A 26,731-nucleotide genomic window follows, 5' to 3' on the forward strand; every position below is an offset into this window, starting at 1 on the left:
GCACACAACACGCTCTGATTGGTTATCTATACGAGCCTTACAAACATTCACAAGATGGCAGCGTCCTTAGTAAAGGTGTGTTATAACCAGCTCCCAGTAACAGCGAGCAGATTTGGCAGGTAACTCGCTTCTGTGTCTAAACCGATTACATTGAATACATTGCAACAGTAAATTCAAACAGTTCTGTCTCTTAAAGTATCAAATATCCAAAGTATCCATGGTGTTAGCTGCGTAGTTAGTCTGTCAGTTATCATCCGTATTACTTGTCATTTTATATAAAGTACTGCACCATACGCTACATTAGTCTCCCCTTCATTAAAATGGCATGGCTTTGAGGTAATCAGTATGAGCTAATGTCACCCAGAATAGCTGCTAACGGCAACTAGACTAACATGTTCGTGGAAGGTTAAGTAAAATTTCGTTAGCTAGGACTTGATGGTGATGACTGTCAAGTGGCAAGGAAGTGGTCCGTAGCATCTGTAACATTCCTGTTCACTCGTGACTGAAGAGTTGACATGTCAAATCCTAACCGCCAATGAGATGGTCTGAAAGACAAAACTTTCACCAGAAAAATGTTCAGTGTTCGCGATTGATTCTGCTTGCGTAGATAAGTTAATACCAGCAGATCCGTTCGATCACCAGGTCTTGCAGCTGTGACAGCTCGATGAAACCACCATGTTAATTTGACATCTAGATCACATTAAACTCAAGTCTTTGACATGTTCTATTTATGTCTGTCTTCCGCTGCTGTGTGCTTGTGCGAATGTGCATTTGTGTTTGTTTGTCACTACAGTAGATTGCTATTCTTCAGACCCCAGGCGATCCATCAGAGTCAACAGGGATCATGGCGTTCTCTATTCAGCGGTGAGTTGCCGTTACAAAGATCTCTCTAGGGCCCAATCCTCAGTGTGGCTCCTCAAGGTAGATCTAGGGCAGCTAAACTCAGAGACAAGGTCCAGATTCATTCAGACTAGAGACTGTAAATAAGTACTGCTACACATGTCGTCATTGAGTTCCGTGAATACACTGCAGGACTGCACTGTTTACAAGGTTGTAGAGTTTCTCTCTGTGATCAGAAGGGGGCAGTCCCACCTAGTTCAACTGAAGTTGGAACCACAATACCATGGTTGACTTTTTCGTACATAGAAACATCACTGATGGGTTCACACAACTCAGAATATTTGGGGCCGCAGTTCAGTTGACTCTAACAAACACCCACCGGTGGTCCTGTGTGCGCTGGTGCGTGACAGGAACACAGAGGCATTAGTGGGAATAGACCAGTGGACTAATCATGCTTCTCCAAGTGTCTGTGTGGTCATGACGACGCTGTGTCTGTCTGGGCAGGGCGACGGCGCTTCAGCCCCGTCTCCCTGGGGCTGCAGGCGCGTCTGAGGCCCCTCCCGCTCATCTTGGCCACGGGCGGGGGCTACGTGGGCTACGACCAGTACGGCCGCTACCGGGACCGCGAGTTAGAGAAGCTGGGCATCGAGGTGGAGCCGCGTGTCGCCAACGAAGCCCAGGTAGGGAGGAGGGATTGTCCAGGAGGCCTCCGAAGTGTACCGCGTGTGGAAGGCTGCTCGCCGTGTTCTCACTGGAACGGGCACGCAAGGGCGTTGGCTAGCCCGGCCACGTGATGGTCAGCTTGTCCATCTGTTGTGATTTCTTCCCTGTGACGCTTTGGGTTCTTTTAAGGGGCAGGATGGGAGGGTACTGCTCACCGCAGGTCCACCTGCCTGCTACTGGCTCTCCAGCTGGTCGTGGAACACGTGTATTCCTCTTTGAAAAAGGTTGAAGCCCAAAAGCTGTTTGATATCTCTGGATGCTGAGATGTTTTTGGTGGTCTGTCTGTCCAGTATGTGTGTGTGTCTGTATGTCTGTCTGTCAAGTATGTGTCTGTCTGTCTGTCTGTCTGTCTCCTTGTATGACATCTATGCCAACGTTCTCAGCCTCCACAAGGCCGCTCCATCTGGCTCCAGCAGGGGACAGCAGTGATTAAGATTGAGACTGACAGAGATCTGCACAGCTGGGTATATCTTTGGTGGAGTCCTGTCAGCTGTAGTGTGTGTGTGTGTGTGTGTGTGTGTGTGTGTGTGTTCACGGAGGAAATGCTGGTCAGGAGCCAGACTCATTAATCACTCTGGGCCATGTAATTAGTTCTGCATGTAGTCTAGTGTGACCAAACAGCTGGAGAGTCTGGCTGGACAAATATAGACCTGACTACACCAGGAGGTGTGTGTGTGTGTGTGTAGGCCAGTTTGTGTTTTGGATAAGGGGGCAGGGGGAGAGAACCTTTCTGCTGCGTGGGGTGAGGTGATCGTTGTGTATGCAGTTGGACTGGTGACCCCGGTGAATGACACTGACTAAGGTTGGCGAGGGGCTTGTTATTTTCGTGTGATGTTGCCAACAAAGCCAGTGTGACCTCCACTATTTAGAAAAACAATAACATCTCTCAATTTTCTGTTGGTTTACTATTTAACACAGTTGATGTTTTGGCTGTTTTTTTTTTTAAGACGTCACATTTATAAAAGTCTTAGATATCAAAGATGAACCTCCTGAAAAAGAATGTGGTGGTATAACCTAACAATACAAATCAGATTTGTATTTGCCCCTTTTTACAAACAATGTCACAGGGGCGTTCACATACGCCCATTGAACTGTACTCAACCTAAACCCTCAAGGGTCATACGTCTATTCTACATCATACTGATCATGGGGTCGCAATGTAATAGACTAACTAACAGAATCTGTGGGGGATAGTACTGTCCGCTGTATTTAATGGTGTGCCTTAGTTTATTGACTGTTGCTATTATACTGCAACACGGGCCATATGCACTATGACCTTAGAAAACTTAGGCCTTGATAAAAGCAGTGTGGTTATTGTAGGTGTAGCATGTACCTGGAGTGATTTGTCTGTAAAACAACTGGAGTTGGATCTATCACAGAGGTCATCTGGGGTCTTCACGCCCCCCAGAGAACCGCCATCTTGTTTTGGTGTGTCCGTCCGTTGTATCTGAACATATCCTGTTATCATCTTCTGAAGGTTAAATATGGTGCCATGTACCCTGTAGACGAGTGTTGGAGTCGTCATGTGACTGGTCATGTGACCGGTCACTGGAACATCCTGAGAGGATTCTACAGTAAAAATACTCCTGTACGCTCTGGCGATCACTTGACATTCCGGTCTACACTCTTTCACTCTTGTTGACAGTGTTTTGACTGGTGAGAAAATAGTGTTTCTGTATCAGGGCTGTGTTTTGCATTCGGAAAGTGTGTTCTGAACTGTTTTCCAACAAATACTTTGACGTGTATTTAACTCACTCAGAAGTAGCCTTGTTCTTATGCAATGGGACCATCTGTAGCCTTGAATGTCGACCCTGGACAATGGGGCCAGTATTGAGTTGGCAGTACAGTGAAACATTCCTGTCTTTTGTGCAACTCTTTTTTGTTGTTGTGCGGCTGTGGGGGCCGCAGTGCGCTGCCTCTCAATATGCCCTGGCTTCAATGGAACATCGATGTGGGGAGGTTCCGCATTGTGTGGGAATACCAGCGTTGCAGGTTAGAATTGGGGAATTTCCCTGTGTTAGCTTTATCAGCTTGTTGGTTTGTGAAGATAAACGTACAACGTGGAGCCTGCCTCACTCCAGCCGGGTCCTCAAACCCCATGACTAAACAGAATGTCATCATCATTAGTAAACATGCCCTTTATCACATTTTCCGAGTCACTCTCTGGCCCATTGTCATTGGGATATTGTCGCCACACACTCGTGCATGCACTACTTCTCGATCTTTCTGTCAAGCACACACTGTCTATACGACCACACGCTAAAACAAATACACACTGTGACCACACTTCAACCCTGCTGTTTCTGTGCGGGGGACGGGGAGGGGGGGGAGGGTTGAATCGGGTCAGAGAAGAGTCTAGAATGGTAATGAACCCTCGGGGACACCAAAAGAGTCGACCTCACTGGTCACTGTGACAGGAGAGAGCCGCACCCTCTCTCGGATGTATAAACACATTCACATGCAGACAGCACAAATCAGTGGATGTATTCCTAGAAGAACCAGCCTTATTGTTCTGGCTGAAGTTCAGGTCTGGCATATTTGTGGTTGCAAATACAGTTTACATTGGGCTATTTACTATAAGATATCTTAAGTTGAGTACTTGAAATTCATTAAATGATTCCCAGTTTCAACAGACATATCTTGCACGGCCTTAGCCTCTTCACATTTGCTGCGTTCTTGTTGTAGATTCACACTACTTCAGTGGTACTGGATGTTTTTTGGGGGGAATACGTCAATATTGTGCTGAGAGAAAGGGTTTGTCTGCCTGTGAGGGATGACCTCATCAAGCCGAGGTTGAAGACCTGGTTCAGTAAGTGTTCAGCAGCAGTGTAGTCGAGGAGAGAGGGAGGGCCAGAGTGGACAATCCTCCTGTGAGATCACTCTTTGAACCAAGTCCATTGACTTTCGAAAATGGTCCCACCAAGAGTTACTTTTGGACTGTTTGGCGCAGCGTGATAACGTTTTACCCAGACATCTTTGTGCCTCAGACATGTGATAGTCTGCCCGCCCACTGGGTTTAAATGGCCTGTGAGCAGGAAGCATCTGTTAGCTCAGAGACAGGAACAGGAACATCAGCCCTCACCTCTCATTGACAAAAGAGAAATAAACCAACATTTCAGACTCCACTCACCAGGCTTGATGAGGTAAAAGGGCGTTTTTTTTCATCGTAAATTCATTTAGAGAAGTTCTGATTTGTTACATTTAGCTAGCTACTAATAATTCTTCATTCAAAAGTTGTCTAATTCGGGCTGAATTTAGTTGGTTTCCGTAGACTCTTTCTTACAATTTGTTGTTCCGTTAACTTTTAGCCTTCAGATGTTTGGTGGCATGGAAGCATCAGCAATTTAGGAAGTTATTTCCTGTTTCTTGTTAGACTATAGTTTGGATAACAGAGTGTATCCAGAATATTCTGTTCTGACTACAAGCTCACATATGAAGTCACAGTGAAATATTTTGTCTTACAATACAGCAACGTCATTTAGTAGAAACATACATTTTGACAATATACATTTCCGTTCAAGAACAGCCCTAAAAAGGATCTAGAATATAGACTTCCATCTCCTTTTTAATTTTATTTGGTGTTTTATTCCCATAGTCCACAGTTTATATCCAGACTTAAGGAACTGTTTTAAAACCGTTATTAGACATAATGAGTCGTCTGGTTGGACGAGTAGAGGGTCCATCTGTCCGTCTCAGGCCTCTCTTACCCCCCACAGTGTTCCTGAGCTGGGTGGGGGTTGAGAGCAGGAGTAGAGTTCTGCTGGGGAGAGGGGTTCACCCCCCCACTCTGCTGTCTTCTGTTATAATGCAGTGTTTAAGTAAACCTAAGTTTAAACCTAAGTTCAAGCTCATCGTCAGTTGAACTCGCTTACATTACACATTACACTACATTTATTCAGCACATGCTTTCATCCAAAGAGACCAATACGATGATGATAATGTTCAGCTATAATGATAGCGTTCAGCATGGTGTTTGTGTGTGCGTAGTGAAGAGTGTGCACATGGTGAATGTGCGCAGTGCACAGTGGTCCTCTGCTATAGGGCTACAGCTGGCACTCAGCAGAGCTGACAGGATTATGTTTCTCTCCTCGTTCCATGCCCCCCCCTCTCCCCCTCTCCCCCCTGGTCGTCTCTGACCAGCCTGCCAGATCGGTGGTGTTCACCAGAGTCACCCCATTTTCTGTCACACCTCCCCCCGCCACCACCCCACCACCCTGGGACAAAAGACCCCCACATCCCTCGGGGCCCCACAGACCGTGAGAGCGACAGAGAAGAGGAGCAGGCGGAGGAGGAGGAGGAGCGAGAGGATTAGAAACCGTGCTGCGTCACATCCGTCCCGTCGGAGGGGGCAGGGCTCGAGAACGGCGGAGGGAGGGAGCGAGCGAGCGCACGAGCGAGAGAGAGAGAGAGAGAGAGAGCAGTCCAGCGAAGAGAGAAGCAGCAGCAGCAGCTACGCACTCGCTCCCACTCACACGCAGCACAGCAGAAAGAGAGAGAGAGAGAGAGAGAGAGAAAGACAGGAGCCCCAGCAGCGCGCGGAGTGTTTGTCCTCTCCGGTGATCATGTGTCAGAGCAGGAGCGTGCAGAGGGCGGCGTGGAACTCAGGGAAATGGTGAGATGCTGCAGATCTTTGCACAGCCCTCCGTCTTGCTACAATCTCCACAGAGTTAGGGTTGATGCGCGCAGGCTCCGGCCTCAGAGCTCAGCAGGAGCAGGGGAGCTGCAGGGAGGCAGCGCAGGAGGAGGAGGAGGAGGAGGAGGAGGTGGCCCCGGGGCTGGCGGAGCCTCTGCTCTCAGCCACCGAAACAGATTCAGGTACCGTTCGTCTTTCTCATCATCATCCTCATCACCACCCCGAGTGTGAGAGAAGGGGAGGGCGACCACAGTGCCTTCCCCAGTGTGTGTGTGTGTGTGTGTGTGTGTGTGTGTGTGTGTGTGTGGCTGGGCTGCCAACGGTTCCGTGTACATGGCAAACAGCCATTGTTTACATCTGGGTGAGAGGCCGAGCGAGCGAGGGAGAGAAAGGGTGGATGGAGATATAGAGGGGATTAGAATGTCCTCTCGTGAGAATCGTGCTGTACCAGTTTGTGTAATGTGTGTGTGTGTGCGCGTGTGTGTTTTGTTGTTGTGTGTGCTAGTTGAGCAGGGGGACAGTAGCGGAGCGGCAGCAAAGAATATTGTGTGCACAGCTCTCTCCCTCCCTCTTTTCTTCTCTCTCTCTCCTTTCTCTCTCTCTCTCTCTCCATTTCTCTCTCTCTCCATCTCTCTCTTTCTCCATCTCTCTCTCTCTCCATCTCTCTCTTTCTCCATTTCTCCCTCACTTCTAGCGAGCAGCACAAAGCCTGTGTTTGGCCTAATTGCAGTGTAAAGCCCCTAAGCTTCTGGCAAGCAAACAGGCAGTCGGGTAGTGAGGTTGGGGGGGTGGGCATTCCAACCTTTGGACCGGCCCAGCCTACGCAGAAATAGGCCTACGCAGTTAGACCTACTGAACAACTCCGGTAGCTCTCAACCAGACCAATGGCAGCTAGCCTCATTGTAGCTCCTTTGGCTAAGTAGTGCAATAGTCATACTAGAACACTGACTAGCTACTCCTACTGGAACAATAACTTGCTATTCCTATAGTCTTAATGGTACACTAGTTGCCAGTCCTGTAGTCTTACTGGAACACTGGATAGGTAGTCTTCCTGGAACAATACCTAGCTATTTTCAGTTTGACTGGAACACTGGCTAGCCGGTCCTGTAGTCCACTGGTGCTCCGGCCCCTCACTGTTAGCTCTGAACGGCGAGTTTTTTTTTAAACCAATGAACTATATACTGTCTGATGAAGTTGACAAATAGAGAAAGGGGGTAAGGTGCTAGTGGCAGGATGAATGAAAAGAGATCTTCCAAAAAGAGATATTGAGAGAGATATTGAAAGAGAAAGAGAGATATTGAGAGAGAGAGAGAGAGAGAGAGAGAGATATTAAGAGAGAGAGAGTAACAGACAGAATAACAGACAGAGAGCGTGAGAGGCACAGAACGAAAGAGAGATGGAGAGTGTGTGCGTGAGTGAGTGTGAAAGCAAGAGAGTGGGCCAAGAGAGAATGCTATGCAGGCAGTGATTGGCCAATATGTGTCTGCATTGAGGAAGGAAGGGGGGTGCTGTGTGAGCGTGTTACTGTTTGGTGAAGAGAAGACGAGGGAGATAGTGAGCAAAGGACCTTCTTTAAGGAAGTGCACAAACATGCTCAGGACTGTGCAGAAGTCTTAGGCACCCAATAGTTTTACATGAACGTTGTCTTAGATATTTGAATTTGTCAAGTATTGTCTGTATTTGTGCGGCAGTAAAAAAACAACGTTGAGAACATTTTTCTTTTGTCTTTTCATTTCATAATTTCTTAAAGCATTTATGCTTTACTTTGTAAAAGTTTTTATTTGTGTTTAAGGCTATTGCACAGTGTGCAAAAATACTGTATGTGTATTACGTGTGATATAAATACCGGTACACATTTCTGCCTTGAGACTTTGTTGTCACTTTGCAGTAAACCCCAGTAGGCCTAGACCCGATACCCTGTAAACGCAGAAACTCTATAAACCCATGAGCTGAAATGAGCTTGAAACCTTTGTCATGCTCAGAATGTAGCCTTTGGTGTTCTGCATGCGTCGTCTTTGTAAACTTAGTAGTGTTTTCTGGCTAAACTCCCATTAGCTGGCGCTAACTCGTTTTCTATATAGGTTAGTAGTCGCATGTAAACTCCACTTTCTTTTGAATTGAGCTATCCCCTGAAGGCAAGTGTCCTAATGACTCGTAGTATAATGTAGTACTACGAGTAGTTATTCCATGATCATGATTTCTCTGGGTAGTGACGTACTGTATGCATGTTGGATCACTCTTACTGCACCTGGTGGTAAGGAGCTGTCCTGTGTCCTGTTTAGAGCAGGAGCGAGTGGCTTAGTTAAACGCTGCACGCTAAACTAGGGCACAGCCGGACCGCCAGCCGGACCCTCCTACCGCCCATGGGGGCCGGCCTGGTTGCTGGCCACTAGGGCACGGCCGAACCCTCCTACCGCCCATGGGTGCCGGCCTGGCTGCTGGCCACTAGGGCACAACTGGACCCTCCTACCGCCCATGGGGGCCAGCCTGGCTGCTGGCCACTAGGGCACAGCCGGACCCTCCTACCGCCCATGGGGGCCAGCCTGGCTGCTGGCCACTAGGGCACAGCCGGACCCTCCTACCGGCCATGGGGGCCGGCCTGGGTGCTGGCTACGGCGTTCTCCAGTTTCCTAAATGCATTAATGTCTGCACTTGAGGTTTGTCTTCAACGGTCAGTTAAGTTAGTGGTAAAAGCCTTCACGATGTCAAAGCTAGTCCAGGAGCGTGCTTGTGTGCACGTCAAGTTGCTGTTTCATGTAGCTCGTCATCCATCCATTCATCCATAGAATCAAGGCTGATTGAGAATGTTGATGTTGTCATCCTCGCAGGTGTCTCATAGCAGTGTCTCCTTATAGGGTTGGTAAATGACAGTCAGATGATGGCCAGGAAGAGTTGTGGTCATGTGATCTGTTGTCAAGCTACCTTAACCGCGCAAGAGTGCTTAGCTATTACATTATTTAACACTTCACATCAGTCACTATAAATGGGCTGTTGTTGAAGCCAGTAGATTTATATTCAACAGACTCACTGCCTGGTCACGACACATGGTAGAAAGTGTGTGTGTGTACAATATGCCCTTGTTGCTCCTGTGAATGGCTGTCATCAAGCTGCTTCAGTGACAATGACCTGGCCCCAGCTAGATACTCTCACTCTTTGTGAAGCTCTCCCACATTTACATTGAGTGTTTTTTTGCAGACTGGGACATGGATTCCCGATTTCATCTTGTAACATTTCATATTCTATATTTTATATCTATTTAATATCTTCATTGTTTAGCTCTTTTGGACATGTTTAGCTTTTTAGTATTAGACATCTAAATTGTATTTATACATTCAGCTTTTTCTACTTTGATTTTTGTTGTTGTTGATCTGTATATGTTCGTTGTATGTACCTTCCTGCCACAGTGAATTCTGTGTTTGTGTTAACTTGCATGGCAAAAAACCCTGATTCTGATCCTGCCGTCTAGCGAGGCAAAACAAATCACTCAGGATATGGTCACACACACTGTTGACCCTGATCCACTGTAAGCCCAACTTGTTATGTTTGATATGATACATAGCGTTACCAATTGCCTGTTTTGTGGAACACTGCAGTGTAGCATTGTGTCCTGTTCTAAACATCAAACATATGAACACACTTGCAGTACTACTTCACATAGCAATGTTACCGTTTGTTGATGTCCAGCAAACTGTCTGTCACTTGCAAAGGTGTGCGTGTGTTTGTATTAGGTCTGTGTCTTTGCGGAAGGGGTATATGTTAGTGTTACAGCTGTGTATTTGTGTTTGCTGAAGGTGTGTGTAAGTGACTGTGTGTGTGTCTGTGTGTGTGGGGGAGAGGGTGTCGGTGTCCAAGGTGTGAGAGTATAATGCCCAAACCTGCCTCTTAACCTGATTGGACAGGACAGGTCTTAGCCCTATAGATAGCCCCGAGCCAGAGGTCCGGTCTGGGCTGGAGAGGAGGAAGGAGCCGCCTCATCACTTCCACAGCCAAACATGACCTACATCCCTCTCTGACCCATTAAAGCTAATCTAGCTTTAACAGGCCGCTGCCCTCCCTCCTGTAGCTACAATCCAGTCTAGTCTATGCCAGTGCTAGTCCAGTTCACTCTGTGTCCAGTCCATAGACCAATCCAGTCAATGTCAGCTTCAGTCCCATTTACCAGTCCAGTCTATGCCAGTCTCAGTCTTGTCCACTCCGGCAGCCTCCATGACACAAAGCCAGTAGACTTCCTCCAGACTGCTGCAGAGCCCTCCCTCCCTCCACCACGGCATCAATGCTGCCCTACTTCCTGCTATTGTACGGAGCAGCACAAGCACTCAGGCCTGGCCAACCACGCAGTAAAATAGCCTGGCAAAACAGCCTGCAAGAACCGTGGTGAATTACAGCCTTCGGCCTTCTACAACGCAGTCAGCCATCCTGGAACAGATGTGTGCTGGGTTAACATGGCGTGTCAGTGCGTTTTTTGTGCTGAGTTGCACAGCCGTACCTTTGAGAGCCCTCTGGACCATGTAGCTGATCGCGTGTTGGCAGGCAGGACGTGCGTGCTCCTCGATGCAGCTTCCATCCACTGATGATGTTCACAATTTGATGGGCTTCCTTTGACATGAGGGACATCTTCTGGATGTTTGAGGTCCATGGTGGATCCAGGAAGCCTTGTGTCCTCCCTGAGGCCCTGAGGGGGGGCCCTGAGGGGGGGCCCTGAGGGGGGGCCCTGAGGGGGGGCCCTGAGTATCCGAGCCTGGCCTGGTCCCTGGCTTCTTTCTTGGCCAGAGATGCCTTCTGTTGACCGCCGTGAGTCAGGCAGTCAGCGTGCAGTGTTCTTGAACATGAGTCCAAGAATATTAGTCATGTTAACTTGTAACCAAGGCTACGTAAAGGTGACCAACACATACACGCCCACACAAAACAGACACATAAACGATACAAGGGTGCAAAGAGTTTGAAGTGAAACGGCAAAGAACATTAAAAAAATGCATAACACCTGCACACGGAGCATGGCACACAAATTACAAGCACAATAAGAACTGAAAACCAGTGATCAAACTGCAGTTAAAAATGAATCTTAGAATTCATCAAAGAAACCGCTGTGGATTAGTCTCTGTGGTTCTCCTATAATTCCTCATGCCATCCTCTATCTCACACACACACACACACACACACACACTTGTCTGCACCATAACACACAGATTCCCTGCAGAAAGACCGTGTCTGGCCCACTTGAACGTGGCTGACCCAAGCCTGCAGTGCTAGACGAGGGAGAGGGCAGTGCAGGGGGTTGTGGATACTGAGAGCCTGCAGTGCTCCTGTGCATCTCCTGCCTGCCTGACCACCGGGGAGCAGATGGAACCTGAGAAGCTTCTGGATACAACATGAAATATTCATGGAGGAGGAGTTTTGAGGAAAATAACGATGCTTTTAGACAGTCGGTTGAGATGTACTACCGTGTGTGTGCGTTTGGCACTCCCATTGGGGAATAGACTGTGGGTGGTGGTTTGTGTGTGTTTGTGTGTGTGTGTGTGACTGCTTTTAGGGAACAGACGGAGTGTGTGGAGGTACTGTATGTGAGGTGACATAACGCAGTGCTGTACCATCATAGATGGGCCCTATTCTTGTCTTTGTGTACTGCTATTGTGTTGCCTTGTGTGCGTGGGTATAAGAATGTGCAAAGTTGGTCATTTTTATTTGTGTGCGTGTGTGTCGGTGAGAATTTCCGAAAGAATAGCATTTCAGAGTAGTCCTCGTTACTGTGTCGTGCATTTGTTTGCGTCTGTGTGCACGCGCCCACCACGCGCCCACACCTTGTGCGTCGGCCTGTGTGTGAGCGCGTGTGTCGTTCCTGTGCCAACGCGCTGTCCTTCGGTGCGCAGGTTACAGTTCCCCCAGTTGGCCTTGCGGCGGCGCTTGGGTCAGCTGAGCTGCATGTCCCGGCCCGCCCTGCGGCTGCGCTCCTGGCCGCTCTCCTTCCTCTACTATGTCCTGCCCCTCAGCGCTCTCAAACCCCTGGCCAAGGTGGGCTGGAGACCCACCTCCCGAGTAAGTACCCTGTGTGTGTGTGTGAGAGTGTGTGTGAGAGTGTGTTTATATAGGCACAGTATCTGTGTGTGTGTGTGTGTGTGTGTGTGTGTGTGTGTGTGAGAGAGAGAGTGTTTATATATTAGCACAGTATCTGTGTGTGTGTGTGTGGGGGGGGGGGTATATGTATATATGTATTTATGTTTGTGGCTATGTGTGTATACAGATCGTTGTGTGTTTTCTGTTTGTGTGCGTGTGTGGATGGATGCCTGTGTGTGTCTTTGTGTTGGATGTTTCTGTGTGTTGGATGTTTCTCTGCATCTCTGGGAGGGTTTTGATCTCAGCATCCAGAGGTACCAACTCCCGTAGGGTTCTGCTGCTTATTGTGTCAGGTGTTTATCTAACCTCGCCTGGTTCACACTTCCTGTCCCTGCAGTGTTGTATTGTGTGTGTGTGTGTGTGTGTGTGTGTGTGCGCGCTCCAGTGGGCAGCCCCGCTGCGGAGCCCCAGATGGCTGGTCACATACGGGCACACTGTGCTCTGGTGTCCACCGGCCATCAAAGGCCCTTTGTGTTGGACACACACACAAACACACACACAGACGAGAGCACAGAGGAATGCCTTGTGTCCTGGTGGGGTTGAGGGGACTGAGGGCACCTCAGTCCACAGGCCCCCCTCCTCCTCCTCCCTCCCCACCTCCACTGTCTTTAGACCTCGAACCTTAATTAAACAAACGTTTGTTCTCATGTCCTGATGTGTAATCAATCTATGCATGGACCCTGCTGCAGCCTGCCCCTCCTCTCCCCTCTCCTTGTCCACCTCGTCCCCCCCCCCCCCGTCCCCCCCACATCCGGCAGCTCTGCTCTAATGTTCTGCTGAAGATGGAGCCCCACTTTCCCCCCCCCAGAGTTTTCTTCCCTCCTTCCTTCCTTCCTTCCCTCCCTCCCTCCCTCCCTCCCTCCCTCCCTCCCTCCCTCCCTCCCTCCCTCCCTCCCTCCCTCCCTCCCTCCTTCCCTCCCTCCCTCCCTCCCTCCCTCCCTCCCCCCCCCTGCTTTGTTTGTTGACAGATTGCTGACCGGCTGAGCTCTGATCAGCTTGATGATTTCTAATCCCAACTTCTACGCAGATTGATAATACTGAGCCCTCCACCTTCAGCTCTGCTGGGCTCTCCTCTTTTTTTCTCTTTTGCTCCTCTCTGCTCTCCTCTCCTCTCTGCTCTCCTCTCTGCTCTCCTCTCCATCCCCCCCCCATCTCTACTCTCCAAACTTCTGTGGCATTGGTCGATCACGCATCTCAGAGGTCATATCAGTTACAGTCGGGCAGCTCTGCGTTTGATCACGTCTTTCGTTCTGCGTCCTCCCTCAGTAGGGCCCCGCCCCCCCTGCAGGCCCCCCGTGGGTCAGAGCCCCTCCCCCCCTCTCCTCCTCCCGTCAGGCCCAAAGCTGTGGCCTCCGCTGAAGCGCACTATTACGGCGATAAATCGGAACTGCTGACTGGCATGGCCGCAGCACCAGCTATTAACCAGTGCCGATTAAACAGGGCACGGTGACCGAGAGGCCTGTGGGCCAGCTAGCTAGCGACGCTCCTCCTGCAGGACTAAAAGCGAAGGAGCTAAAAGCTATCGAGTCATCGTTTCCTCCCCTCCCCGCGCTCTGCCAGCTGCCGAGGGGGAGCTGCCTAATCCACTTAAGCAGAGGCCATTCACAGCAGTGAGCCGCGCCACGAATCAAGTGCACACCATCTGGAGCTCCGGGGGGTTAGAAACGCAGTCCCAGTCAACTAAGCCGGCTGGTTACAGGTGCTGGCACAGGCCATCTTCGTCATCGTCGTCAGTAGCAGCAGCAGCACACGCTCACACACACACACACACACACACACACACACACACACGCTCACACACACACACACACACACACACACACACACACACACACGTCTGACTTTTCGTCTTCTGAGCTTCGCCGGCTGTGTTGATCGTTGGCGGCGCCGAGCCTCCGTCCAGCGGGGAGGGAAGTGGTGTCTGGGAGGGGGGCGGGGGCCAGCTGGACCCAGAGTAAGGACGCCTCCAGAGAGGCTCCACCTCATGTCTGTTCAGAGGGACCGTAGGTCCCGACCGGGCGTCCAATGAGCTTCTCTCCGCTGCGACGTTTGCCATGCGGCTACTTCAATGGCCAGTGATCTGGGTGAGTGATCTGGGCGAGCGATCCGTCTCGGTCTTCGCCAGCGCGTGGTGGCGCTGTGATCTGTGGGTGTCACCTGGGCTCGGTCAGAGCGGGGGGGGGGCAGGAGCCGTCCTGCTGTGACCAGGCCGGGAGGGGTGGGCGTCCAGCGCTCAGCGTTTAGCGTTGACCCTCAGGTGTGGGGGGGTGCGCTCCGGTAAAACGCGGGCGCTACCTGGAGAAGCTTCCAGAGACTGAAGCCGTTTGCTGACGAGATCTCTAGCGGTAGTTTGAATGACTGCTGTAGCCGTCAATCATTGACTTCCATTAGCCGACCCTCCCGGCAGGTCGTAGCAGGAAGTAGGGGATTTCATTAGAACTGAAACGGAGACAGTTTGACTCTTTGACTTTGATGTGCTACGAAAGCCCCGGCCCTCCTCTACGCGTGTGCAAGGCTTGAGAGCGCAGCTTTCTCTCTCTCTCCCTCTCTCACCCCCCTTCCCTCTTCCTCTCCACCTGCACCCTCATATCTGCCTCTGTCTTTCTCTCCTCCTCCTCTACCAGTCCAAAGCGGATTCAACCCACATTGATCCGTCTGTTTCCAATATAATTAACCAGCCTTCCAGCCTTTCTCTCCCTCCCCTTGCAGACCGGTTCAATGACCCCCGATTTTTCGTGGAGAATCCGCACGGAGCAGATCCACGAAACCCCATTCCTCCGTCTGTCCCTGTTCTCCATGACGTCGTATCTCTTTGGCGGACGGCCGCTGTGGCCAGTGCCGTCCCCTGCCGTGCGCTGACCCGTTCTGTCCTCCCCCTCCCCGCCTGCAGGTGGGGCTGTACAAGACCATCCCCACGCGGCTGCTGTCGCGCGCCTGGGGCCGCCTGAACCAGGTGGAGCTGCCCACCTGGCTGAGGAAGCCGGTGTACAGCCTCTACATCTGGACGTTCGGCGTCAACATGCAGGAGGCGGCCGTGGAGGACCTGCACCACTACCGCAACCTGGGAGAGTTCTTCAGGCGCAAGCTCAAGCCCCAGGCCCGGCCCGTCTGCGACTCGCACTGCGTGGTGAGAGCGGGGTGGAGGGGACCGGGCCGGGGGGACGGGGATGGGGAGGGGGGGGGGGTCTCTGGAGAAGTGGGAGATGTTTGCTTGGGTGCTCTTCATTTCTTTCGCATACCGGGGATGATGGTTTGATTCAAAACGCGATTCAGGCGTTTTCGTGTCAGAGAGATGGGGTCGGACCGTGTGCATTTACCCCCAGGCGCGTTTGTTTTCAACCACAGATCAGCCCGGCAGATGGCAAGATCCTGCACTTTGGGCGGGTGCGTAACTGCGAGGTGGAGCAGGTGAAGGGGGTGACCTACTCTCTGGAGACCTTCCTGGGCCCACACACCTGGGCGGAGAGTCTCGTAGACGCCACCAGAAGTCAGTATCTCTCCTCTGTCTAATACTCTTTCTTTCTCCTCTATCTAATACTCTCTCCTCTATCTAATACTCTCTCTCTCCTCTCTCCTCTATATAATACTCTCTCCTCTATCTAATACTCTCTCTCTCCTCTCTCCTCTATATAATACTCTCTCCTCTATCTAATACTCTCTCTCTCCTCTCTCCTCTATATAATACTCTCTTCTCTATCTAATACTCTCTCTCTCCTCTCTCCTCTATATAATACTCTCTTCTCTATCTAATACTCTCTCTCTCCTCTCTCCTCTATATAATACACTCTCCTCTATCTAATGCTCTCTCTCTCTCCTCTCTCCTCTATCTAATACTCTCTCCTCTATCTAATACTCTCTCCTCTCTCCTTTATCTAATACTCTCTCTTCTCTCCTTTATCTAATACTCTCTCTACTCTATCTAATACTCTCTCTCTCCTCTATATTATACGCACATCCTAATGTATACGTCTACAACGATTGAAGAATGATACATTTTATAGTCCGGTGATGCACTGTGAGGGTGCATGAGCTGTCTACTGGGACAACATCTATCAATCAATCAAATAATGCATCGATCTGTGTGTGTGTGTGTGTCCAGATGAGGACGACGCCAGCTCGTTCCAGGACCTGCTGGTGACGAAGGAGGGGAACGAGCTCTTCCACTGTGTGGTGTACCTGGCGCCTGGAGACTATCACTGCTTCCACTCCCCCACAGACTGGACCGTGGCCCACCGACGCCACTTCCCTGGTCAGTACACACACACACACACTTCCATGATCATTACACACGATGAAGATAACACGCGTGCATATATTTATAAAAATGAAACTTGTGTTTGTGTGTCTCTCTACCCAAACCCTAACGTGGGGATGTACCGCCCCTGCCTCTGCAGGCTCTCTGATGTCCGTGAACCCGGGCGTGGCGCGCTGGATCAAGGAGCTGTTCTGTCACAACGAGCGGGTGGTTCTGAGCGGGGAGTGGACCCATGGCTTCTTCTCTCTCACCGCTGTGGGAGCCACCAATGTAGGGTCCATACGCATCTACTTTGACAAGGTGAGGAACACGCACACTGTCCCCTGCTGTCTCTCTCTCTCTCATTCTCTCTCTCTCTCTCTCTCTCTCTCTCATTCTCTCTCTCTCTCTCTCTCTCTCTCTCTCTCTCTCATTGTCCCTCTCCCTCTCTCTCATTCTCACTCTCTCTCTCATTCTCACTCACTCTCTCTCTCTCTCTCTCTCTCTCTCTCTCTCTCTCTCTCTCTCACACACACACGCGCGCACACTCACTGGTTACAGTCCACTGAAGGATTTGTGAGGGTGAGTTTTTTTAGGATCCTAGTTACGTGGTGATAGGCCATGGATAAGTAGATACCATCAGTACTAAGCTTTGACACATCATTGACATATATACTTGTTGTACATAGGCACTGTTGGGGTATGTATAGTCACTTTAGTAGGATAACGCCTAAGTAATAAGCCTGTTTCAGAGTTATCTAGAGGAGGGAGAGATCACCTGTTTGGCTTAGGGTCCAAGGCCAAGCTCTTTGCTCTCATGACGCATGACGAGGGGGGAGGAGACAGGTGAGAGGAGGGATGAGCCCAGACGCTCCTTAACTCCCATCTGATTGGCGGAGAGGGAGTGTGGGGGATGGGGGACGGGCGGAAGGGAGAGAGTATGTTTAGGCCCGTGGTTCTTAACCCTGTCCTCAGGGAACCCCTGGTTGTTTTAGATGTTTCTTGGTTCCAACACACCTGATTCAAATGCATGTTCGTTACCAGGCTCCTACAGAGCTCGATAACGACCCATTTATTTGAATCTCAAACATGCAGGACAGGGGTTTCCTGAGGACAGGCTTAAGAACCGCTGGTTTAGGCTAATTTAAGAAAGAGGGGGAGAGAGAGAGAGAGAGCCCGGAGGAGGAGAGAAAGTGGTCTAAATCTCTTCCCACCTGATCTACATCCTGTTGTACCAGATCTAAATCCTGTTGTACCAGATCAGTCCGAGGCCATTTCCTCAGGTGACGTGATTGGCTAAGCACAGTGTTTCTCCAACTCTTTTGGCTTCAGTGCACCCTTCTCTTATTTTTTCTGAATCCAAGTACCCCCTTACACCCATATTCCTATTGCAGAAATACAAATTACATTCATACAAATGATTTTATGACTTGCTCTCACATTTCTCCATTTCCCACTTCCTCCCATGTGAGAAACACTAGCTTAGAATATGTTTCCCTTTCACTAGGGGGGCTTGACATTGAGGCTCCGATACGTTGCCTGGGTTACAGCGTGTGTGCAGCTTTTGACTGTGCACTCCAATTGGTTCTCCTTCGCTGGGATCTCTGACATCCGAGATGAAGAAGCATCCATGACTCTGGTGACCATCTTACCGTGCTGTTCCCAGGGCCGTGACATCATCAGTGACAACCGGACAGTAGTCATTGAATCTGATGTCAGATGAGTGAGTTCTGGGATAAAGGAAGGAAGGGAAGGAGAGGAGAATTCATTTAGGGGCCCAAGGGCGGTAAAGATTGAAGATGAAACCTGCCTTCTCTCACCCCTTGCTGGTGGAGGGCTGCTCCGACCCTCTGGCTCCGCCTGCTTCCTAACAGGGCCGCTTCACATCCTGGTCCTCGGCTTGTGGTTCCAAGGTTCCCACGGGTCCTTGATGTCTTTGAAAGTTAGTGATTTTGAGGGGGAGACAATCAAGGCCCTGAACGTTTTGGGAAAATAGACATAAATAGAAGTTCTTGAATTGATTTTGTGCAAGAATAGAAATAGGAAGTGGTGTGCTGTGTTGGAGAAGGCAAGAGACGGCGTCATCTCTCAGCACTGTTGCAGCACGATGTGAGAAGCGATCAAACGTTCGAGCCTTTTCATCGTCTGTGGTCTCCAGTAAAGCGTGCTAGATCTCATTATAAAGATTCTCAGTGCCGTAACAGTAATTATCCTTGATCTGTGTCTCAAACGATGCCGCGCTGGGTCCTTGAATCTGAGAGAACTGGCTTTGGAAAGAGCTTGAAAAGTCCTTGAATTTGGACGTTTAAGAAGGTGTGGGAACCTTGAAATTGCTCATGGCAATTGTCTCCCTGTCATGAATAGCTGCAGCTGTTGCCACTTTTGTTTGCTGGTTTGATGTTGACCTTGTTGTTAGGTGATCAGCGAGTGTGTTACAGTTGCCATGGTTAAAATAACCATGTGGGTTGCTAGGTGAGAGAGTCAAACCCTGGGAAGGAGGATCACCTGCTCGCACATGCGCACACCACCTCTTATGTGGTGTTCAAGAATGTAGTAGAACGAGCCGTGTGTTGTCGGCGTGACAGGACGCGACCTCAATGGCGAGCGCTGCCGCTCATCTAACCCTCCTCACACTGCCCCCCCTCCATCCCATAATACTGTCTGCGCCCTATCATGGGTTGCTTGCCGCTAAGGCTACAGTCGTGGGTTTTCACGGAGACCTCTCTCCTGAAGGATCAAAGTATTAAAACCCACTGACCCCCAAATTTCTCTCTCCCCCCCCCTCCCCCCCCTTGCAGGAGCTGCGTACCAACGCCCCCCGCTACAGCAAAGGCTCGTACAACGACTTCAGCTACATCTCCAACAACAACCGCGAGGGCGTGGCCATGAGGAAGGGCGAGCACCTGGGCGAGTTCAACCTGGGCTCCACCATCGTGTTGCTCTTCGAGGCCCCCAGGGACTTTGCCTTCAACCTGAAGGCGGGCCAGAAGATCCGCTACGGGGAGCCCCTGGGCTCCATGTGACCGGGCCTCACGGGGGTGGGGGGAGTCGTCTACCGCGAGGACGGACTGACTGTCGGCGCGTCCGGCGAGCTGTGGAGCGCGGCAGGCGGACTTGCGCACGGGCGACGAATCCATGCGGACTGGCACGCCTCGTACCGCAGGGAGAGGAAGAGGACGTGTCGTGATGCTCGCTCGCACGCACACACACACACGCATCGCCACTGACTCATTTGCACACACACATCAACCCTGAGTCGCTCGCAATAGACACACGCGCACACCGATGACTCGCTCCGAGCAGACGCGCTCGCGCGCACCATCCCCACGTCTGTTGGACATCTCCGTTCATCTGCAGGGGGGTTTCAGTCGCTATCACATTCTTTCAGTTGTACGTTCAACTGCAAAGGACGCGCTGTACATAGACTGACGAAGTTCAAACTCACAGCAACTAGGTTTACCATGAAAACTAACACATAGCTTTTTATTTTTGTTATTTTGTTATTTACCCATAATGCCTTTTTCGTCAGGGGTCTCCTCCTCAGGGGAGATGTTCCGACTTGAGATGACAGACGCGCGCGCACACACACACACACACACACACATACACACATACACCATGAAGAAAGAATGTACCAGATACTTTATATACCCAACATTCTCTCCCTCAACTCTGAAATGCCTTCCTCCTCTCCTCAGTCTGTCACGCACTTTCCCCATCCAAGTCGGCTTTTACTCCACCCCCCACACCCCCATCCCCCCTACTCACCCACCCTCCACTACCCCCCCCACCCAACCTGAAGGATCTCTGACTGAGGACTCCCTCACCTAGACAGAGGGGGACAGCAGGTGGAGGAGGAAGATGAGATGAGAGGGACTGTCCGGGAATGTTCTGTCTGATCTCTCCGCCCTCTCAGCCATGCATCGTCTTAGCCCACCTTGACCCTGAGGTGCTACTAACCCTGTCATGCACTAACCCTCCGTAGAGCTGCCAGGGTCAGTCAGCCCTGCCATCCACCGTATCCCAGCCCCACATGGGCAGCGGCTGCTGCAAAGTCTTGAAATAGACTGGAGGTTCCTTTGTTTTAGCGGACGAGGAGGATGTTGAGGAAGACTTCTTGAGTGAGGGGCAGCCGTTTCTGTGGTGATTGATGATGATGTTGATGATGCTAATAATGACGATGATGACGTGTGTTTACCCATCCAAACCATTGAGAGTAAAGCCTGCCCTATTTGTCTCCTGCACAATTCCTGCCTGACCTTTAGAGCTGATCTCTCCCCCCCCCCCAACTGCCTTGGCAATGACTAAAATACAGGCGTGCCAGCCAGCCAGCCAGCCCACACAGTGGAGTCAGCAGTTAGGGGGAAACATGGCACTGGAGGGAGCTCTCCATTCTTCCATCCAGTGGGCGGGGCTTCTGATCTAGAATCAACCCTTTAAACCAGATGGGCCAATGGTGTTCCAGCCTGGAAGAGGAGTAGCTGATTATTGTGAAGCTTTCCCAGGTCACCAATACCCAGGGCTCAGATTATCACAGCTACGATCTTCTTCTGTACGACGGTTTATTTTTTACTTTTTATGTTTTGTTCTTCTAGTAGTGCCAAAAATTATTTTTGGGTTATTGTATTTTCAATTGTCTTTCTTTTTTTCTTTTTTTTTTGATGGATTGTTTTTGGTTGTTAAAGGTGTTGACTTGTCTTCACTGCGTTCTCGTTGTGTTGCTGCTCAGCTTCACTGCTGGAGCGTCTTAGGGGAGGACACTTCACGCTCTAACCTATTCTAAAAAGGAACTCACAATTTTGAACTTTGACCTCTGGCCGAACGGTGAATACAGAATGTGGGCTGGGTTAGGGTGATTTGGGGTCGAGGGGGGTCATTTATCTTTTGGTTACACCAAAACGCCCCTGACTACTTTGCCACAGAAACCAAACACCAGGAGGATGTCTCCTAGCAACAGCCCTGTTGCACACTTGTTTTTCTATGTCCATTGTAATATACTTGAATCATGTGACTCATTCTACACTGCATAGATTTTAATCTCAAAGTAGTTTGAAAGAAAAAAAAGAAGCAAGAAACATGTCATTAATAAATTTTTGCGTATTCTTAAAAAAACAAACGTGGTGTGTGTGGGTGTCCGTGTGTCTGTCCACAGGGCAGAGAAAAGATGTACTTCACACATGATGGGATTAGAGCTGCTCCGGAAACCTAAACCCCTGCACTGATATATCTAGGACTTGTATGGTACATGCGGAGGGGAACGCAGTGACACAGTCATTTTCAGTTCAAACAGACTTCTACTCATCATTCTGGGATGAGGGAGCAGTTCCCTTTTGGGACTGACCCTGGAACAGTCATGTCTCAACAGAGGAGGGCCAGGTCTGAGGCTGACCCGTATCAGGTCTGAGGCTGACCCGTATCAGGTCTGAGGCTGACCCGTATCAGGTCTGAGGCTGACCCCTCTTCAAAGCCCCGCTATATTTTGATACGCTTCAAATGCTTCCCTCGCATCCTTAGCAGGAAAAGGCGCGAGTGGATTGTCTACGGCAGAGATTCTCAAGGGTTGAGAGGAAAGCAGGTTGGAAGGTAGCATTTTCCACAGTATTCAGACAGGACCAATGTGTGTCCTTGTATCTTTACCTTGTATTTTAACCTACCGCCTCCCCCTGCTGGTTGAGGCAGGGTATTGCTCTGACCTCCATTCAGAGAGATGGGTCAGTGAAGGATCAGTTAGACAGAACAGAAGCAATGTTCTTTTTAAGTCTACACACTAGCCTGTGGGGTCTTAGCTGCAGAACCCTGTATATGTTTGACTTTTCCACATGTGCCAGTTTTCTGTTGCTTGGGTGCTTACAAAAATCCCAAGAGAAAAGAAAGTTTAATTTAACTAAGCTAATTATACCTTGTTTTTTCTTTTTAGTCGTGTGCTATAGTACGTAACTCCATGGTCATGGGAATGTACTTTTCCCATGAAACACACCTTTGTGATTCAGGCATTGGAGACATAGTTCCCTGAGGAGTCAGTGAAACAGGAAGTCCAGCCTCCCCATCCTCTGAGGGAGGGGCGAGGAGGGAGGGGGAGGGTGGCACACTGATAGCAATGTTTGTTCACTGAAGTCATGGACTAGGATAGGTGGAGAGGTCTGGCTGTGGGGAGCAAGGTAAAAACAAGGCATTGTGGTTAACGTTCAAGTGCTCTCTCTCTCTATCACACCACACCTAGCTGCACCCAGATACCTGGATGAACATCAGACAAATCCAGGGTCAAACACACAGGGAGGGGGGGGGGGGGTCGTGTTTGAAGTTTCACAGACACTGGGTGAGGGGGTTTCCTAAACAGACAGGACTGGGAGGCATTACTGGTAGCCATGGCACATACACCTTAATAACTCAGTAAGCCAGCCAAGCAGGTAGGTCACCAGCCAGCCAACGAGCCAGCCACGCAGGTAGGCAACCACACCCTCTCTGGGTTTCGTCTTGGTTTGAGGGGGTGTGGTTAGAAGCCTCCCAGCCCTCCATGCACACACAGGAGGAGCGCTGTTCACCTGAGGGGCAGGACCAGCTGCTACCTCAGACTTCACTAACGACGCACCAGGCTACAGGTGTGACTGGATCCCTGCACACCAGGCTTTTCACCGAAAGGATCTCTCCCAGGCACCAGAACACCAGATTACCAGACTTCCGGAGGGTTCCGGACACAGCTACCCGTCCACCGGAGGACGAGACAGATGAGATGAGATACCAGACGAGATGGCAGAGCGTGGAGTAACTGACTACTAAGGAATTGTTCCCGCTGAAAAGTGAGTAGCCAGAGCTGGTGTTCTCCAGGGGGGGACTAGCCCTGCCTGCCTTTGTGAGAAGGCTTTAGTGGAACTGAAGTCAACTGTACTCTAAAAAGACATGGCTGAAAAGAAAAGCTTTTGAATGTCAACTTTTGGGGATTGTATGAAAGTAATGTTATTGTTGTGTAAGGGAAACAGAGCAATCGTAGTTGGGAGCCGAGCCTCAGTTTGCCTCAGAGCTTATAAGATCGTGAGTGAAGAGAGGGGATAAAAACAGGGATATGTGAAGAGATGAGTGACTTTTTAAGACTGCTTTCAGAATGATTTATAATCCTTTCTCTCGAAGTGGTTTCAATACAGTCCCAAAGCAGCACAAAATGAAAGCCTTTCGTTCTCACAGTAAGAAATGTGCATGTGGTCATGCTGTCATTCTTCAATGCTTTTTAATCTCCCCCCCCCCCCAGAGGTTATTTGAGGAGGAGAGATCAGGTCAAAGAGGGTTCCGGAACAGAACAGTGACTCAGCGGACCATCCGAGTTTCACAACTCCCAACATCAGAATCAGGAGTGACAGGTTGTGACCTCTCCTGTTCAGAGTTCCACACCCTTCTCCGAAATTCCAGCGCCATGAATGTATCCCTGGACAACCCTTACGGCAACGTGACCATCCCCCGTGCCAAGCTGAAGAGCGCAGATGACAGCACGGTCATCGTTAACCCCATGGCCCTGGAGTCCACATACAACGCCAAGGCCTCCCAAAACCCCTACGCAGCCGACCCAGCGGCGAACGGCGAGTCGGCCCAGGGCCCGCCCGGGTACGACGGCAGGAAGTCGTACACGGTGAGGGACGACGAGGAAGAGGAGGTGGGCCGCTGTCCCGCCTGCTGCTACCGCTGCAGACGGAAGAAGTGAATGGTCAACCCTCCTCCCCGCCACGGCCCGGTCCCAAACACACCAGGACTGCTTCCTCCTTCCCTCGTTTCCTTCCTCCCTTTCTCCCCTCCTGAAGACGACTTCTGTCGTCGTGCCATCAGATCATGTCCGATGAGGGACCTCACCCAGGAAAGGAGGGAGGGAGGAAGCCTTGTCATTCCACCAGGATCCGGAGCAACCCTGCCACCATAAACCTCTCCTGGGAAGCCCCACACGGTGACGGAGCAAGGACGACTGTCCAGCATGCTGTTGCCAGGGTACCACACAGGCTATCTCAGAGGCAGTGGCCAATGGGACGTTTCTCTGATCCCATAATAGAGAAAACCCGAAGAAGATCAAATGGATGTAAGCCTGCAACATGGCACTCTCGCAAAGACGTTCCAAAAGCCTCTGACTTCACAAAGACTCTATTTTTGTCTGCTATCTCTGTCAACATGACATGTCAACGTGTCCTTTATTCAGCAAATGAAAATGTTTATTTATACCTCAGCACTTTTCGCTATGAGGAAGTGTTTTACCCTGTCAGAGATTGTATGATGTCAGGACTGCTGTCATTGACCCAAATAGGGGTAGATATGAAGCACCTGTCTGTTTTAAATGTGTGGAAGACAGTTCAGAACCAATGAAGTAAATATCCGACTTGGAGAACAGCTACGTTGTTGCCTATTAGTGAGTCATTCTTGAACCAACCCATTATTAACCTTCTGGATCTAAAAAGAGAACAAGCAGAACCGGGGGAGGGAGGTCAAACTGAATGTGTTGGTTTCTGTTTTCTTCCTTCTTGGAACAGAAACACACACTCGACATTGTTTTGTATCACTGTTCCAAACTACTCAACGCGACTCTGCACTCCTCACCCGGTCCTGCTGATGACTCACAATGATGCCTTTGTCAGAGTCGGCATACAATACCAGAGGCCTCTCTGAGAGTGTGTGAGTGTGTGTGTATACGTGCATGCTTGGTAGACAGCCCTTTACTGTGGACAAACAGCATGATACCGAGAGGCCTGAAGATAGACTTAAATCAGTGCTCGGTTGTTCTGACCATGTCTTACTGAGTTTGATGTATCTTTCCTGGTTTGCCCTGGGTCAATATTGATCCCTGCAGTAGAACAAGGCTGTATGGCCCGTGTCTCTCCTCTGGTACCTCCTGCTCAGCTCCTGGAGGAGGAGGCACTGAGGCACTGCTTGCATGGCAGACAGTCTGTTCTCACTGTCGAGCACCATCACACTCCAAGCAAGGTGCTGTTTATCCCATCCTAGCTCCAAGAAGATATATATATATATATATATATATATATATTTGTCTATCCCCAAATGCACAACTTCAAATGTTTTTATGATGAAGCTGCAGCTGCTGATGAAATAAAAATGCAATCGATACGTAGAATGTGATTTTCTGTCAGTGTTTGAATGTGGGGATACTGTAATAGGCCTGCTTTGGGTGAGGTTAAGCCCTGATTAGGTCCTGGTTTGTCCTCCTGGTTTAAGACCTGTTTGAAGTCTTGTTCACACCAGTCTCTAATGAAAAACATTCACATGCAGTCTTTGGTCCACAAGTACAAACGTAGGAAGTCACGTGGTTATGACGGCAAGAGCAATAGAACCGGTTTGGGCAAAGCTGAGAGAGAGAGAGACGGGGAGAGAGAGAGAGATGGAGGGAGAGAGAGAGAGAGAGATGGAGAGAAAGGGGGAGAGAGAGAGAAAAAAAGAGTGGTACATGGCAGGTCGCTTTTCACTGCCCGGCTCTCTATAACCTTTCCAAGACTTCTAAGTTTTCATTCTGTTAACAATTACCCAGAGCTGCCACTTTGTTTACAAAGGGCCACACCCGGCGTGAACACACGGTATCAGAATGGCGGTGTGCTTCATCTAGTGCACACAAGTACAAAGACAGTGATCCAATACTCCCTAAACAAACTGAGCAAGTGTTCTCTACCTGTAACATATAGCAAACTAGGTGTGCCAAGATATGGTAAGATGATCAGGGGAATAGAGAGAAAGACTCCCAGTTCCAGCAGGTTAGGGATGCTGTTTCAGTATCTGGAGTCCCCTCCTCAGCAGATTGTCATCTCTGAGCCATTCTTTGTAGAGGATGCACGACTAGCTGAGAATGCGGGTATTTCCCAGCGTGCGTCTGTGTATGTGCTTTTGCAGAAAGGGAGGGGGAACGAGAAAGGTCGATTCTAGTCCCAGATTGAGTTCCAAGACTTCACCGCTAACAGATCGTTAGCAAAGACGTCAGTGAGGGTTACTTCCTGTTCCAGAGAACTGTTTGCCCTGTCCTAAAACACAGCAGGTACAACAACCTTACCACTCGATCGTTCATCCACAACACACAGTCACTGTTTCTCCTGCATAGCTTACAGTCCAATGTGAGGGCGTGGACGGACTCATACATCACTACTCTCTATCTATATATATATATATATATCTCTTATTCCCCTCTCCTAATATGTCTTCAACGGGTTCCGGAAGGA

The 26,731-nt window shown here is 49.9% G+C and overlaps 2 protein-coding genes across 6 annotated transcripts; both read left to right on the forward strand.

Moving 5' to 3' along the window:
- The first annotated feature begins 40 nt into the window (after positions 1 to 40).
- pisd (phosphatidylserine decarboxylase) lies at positions 41 to 21,657 on the forward strand. 5 transcript variants are annotated; one of them, XM_047044773.1, is made up of 8 exons: positions 41 to 119; positions 794 to 864; positions 1,345 to 1,520; positions 15,198 to 15,434; positions 15,653 to 15,794; positions 16,407 to 16,556; positions 16,702 to 16,862; positions 19,340 to 21,657. In XM_047044773.1, exons 1-8 carry the CDS (start codon positions 55 to 57, stop codon positions 19,562 to 19,564), a joined length of 1,227 nt encoding a protein of 408 aa, XP_046900729.1. In that variant the 5' UTR covers positions 41 to 54; the 3' UTR covers positions 19,565 to 21,657. The 5 variants fall into 5 exon arrangements, with proteins under 5 accessions (XP_046900729.1, XP_046900733.1, XP_046900728.1 ...); XM_047044772.1 differs by lacking the exons at positions 41 to 119; positions 794 to 864; positions 1,345 to 1,520 and adding exons at positions 3,917 to 4,706; positions 5,704 to 6,378; positions 12,064 to 12,229; XM_047044774.1 differs by lacking the exons at positions 41 to 119; positions 794 to 864; positions 1,345 to 1,520 and adding exons at positions 3,917 to 4,706; positions 5,704 to 6,175; positions 12,064 to 12,229.
- Positions 21,658 to 22,854: 1,197 nt separating this feature from the next.
- Positions 22,855 to 25,646, forward strand: si:ch211-202f5.3. The gene is made up of 2 exons (XM_047044809.1): positions 22,855 to 23,338; positions 23,785 to 25,646. Exon 2 carries the CDS (start codon positions 23,947 to 23,949, stop codon positions 24,229 to 24,231), a length of 285 nt encoding a protein of 94 aa, XP_046900765.1. The 5' UTR covers positions 22,855 to 23,338; positions 23,785 to 23,946; the 3' UTR covers positions 24,232 to 25,646.
- Positions 25,647 to 26,731: the final 1,085 nt, after the last annotated feature.

Source organism: Hypomesus transpacificus, chromosome 22, assembly GCF_021917145.1.
Source record: "Hypomesus transpacificus isolate Combined female chromosome 22, fHypTra1, whole genome shotgun sequence".
NCBI lineage: Eukaryota > Metazoa > Chordata > Actinopteri > Osmeriformes > Osmeridae > Hypomesus > Hypomesus transpacificus.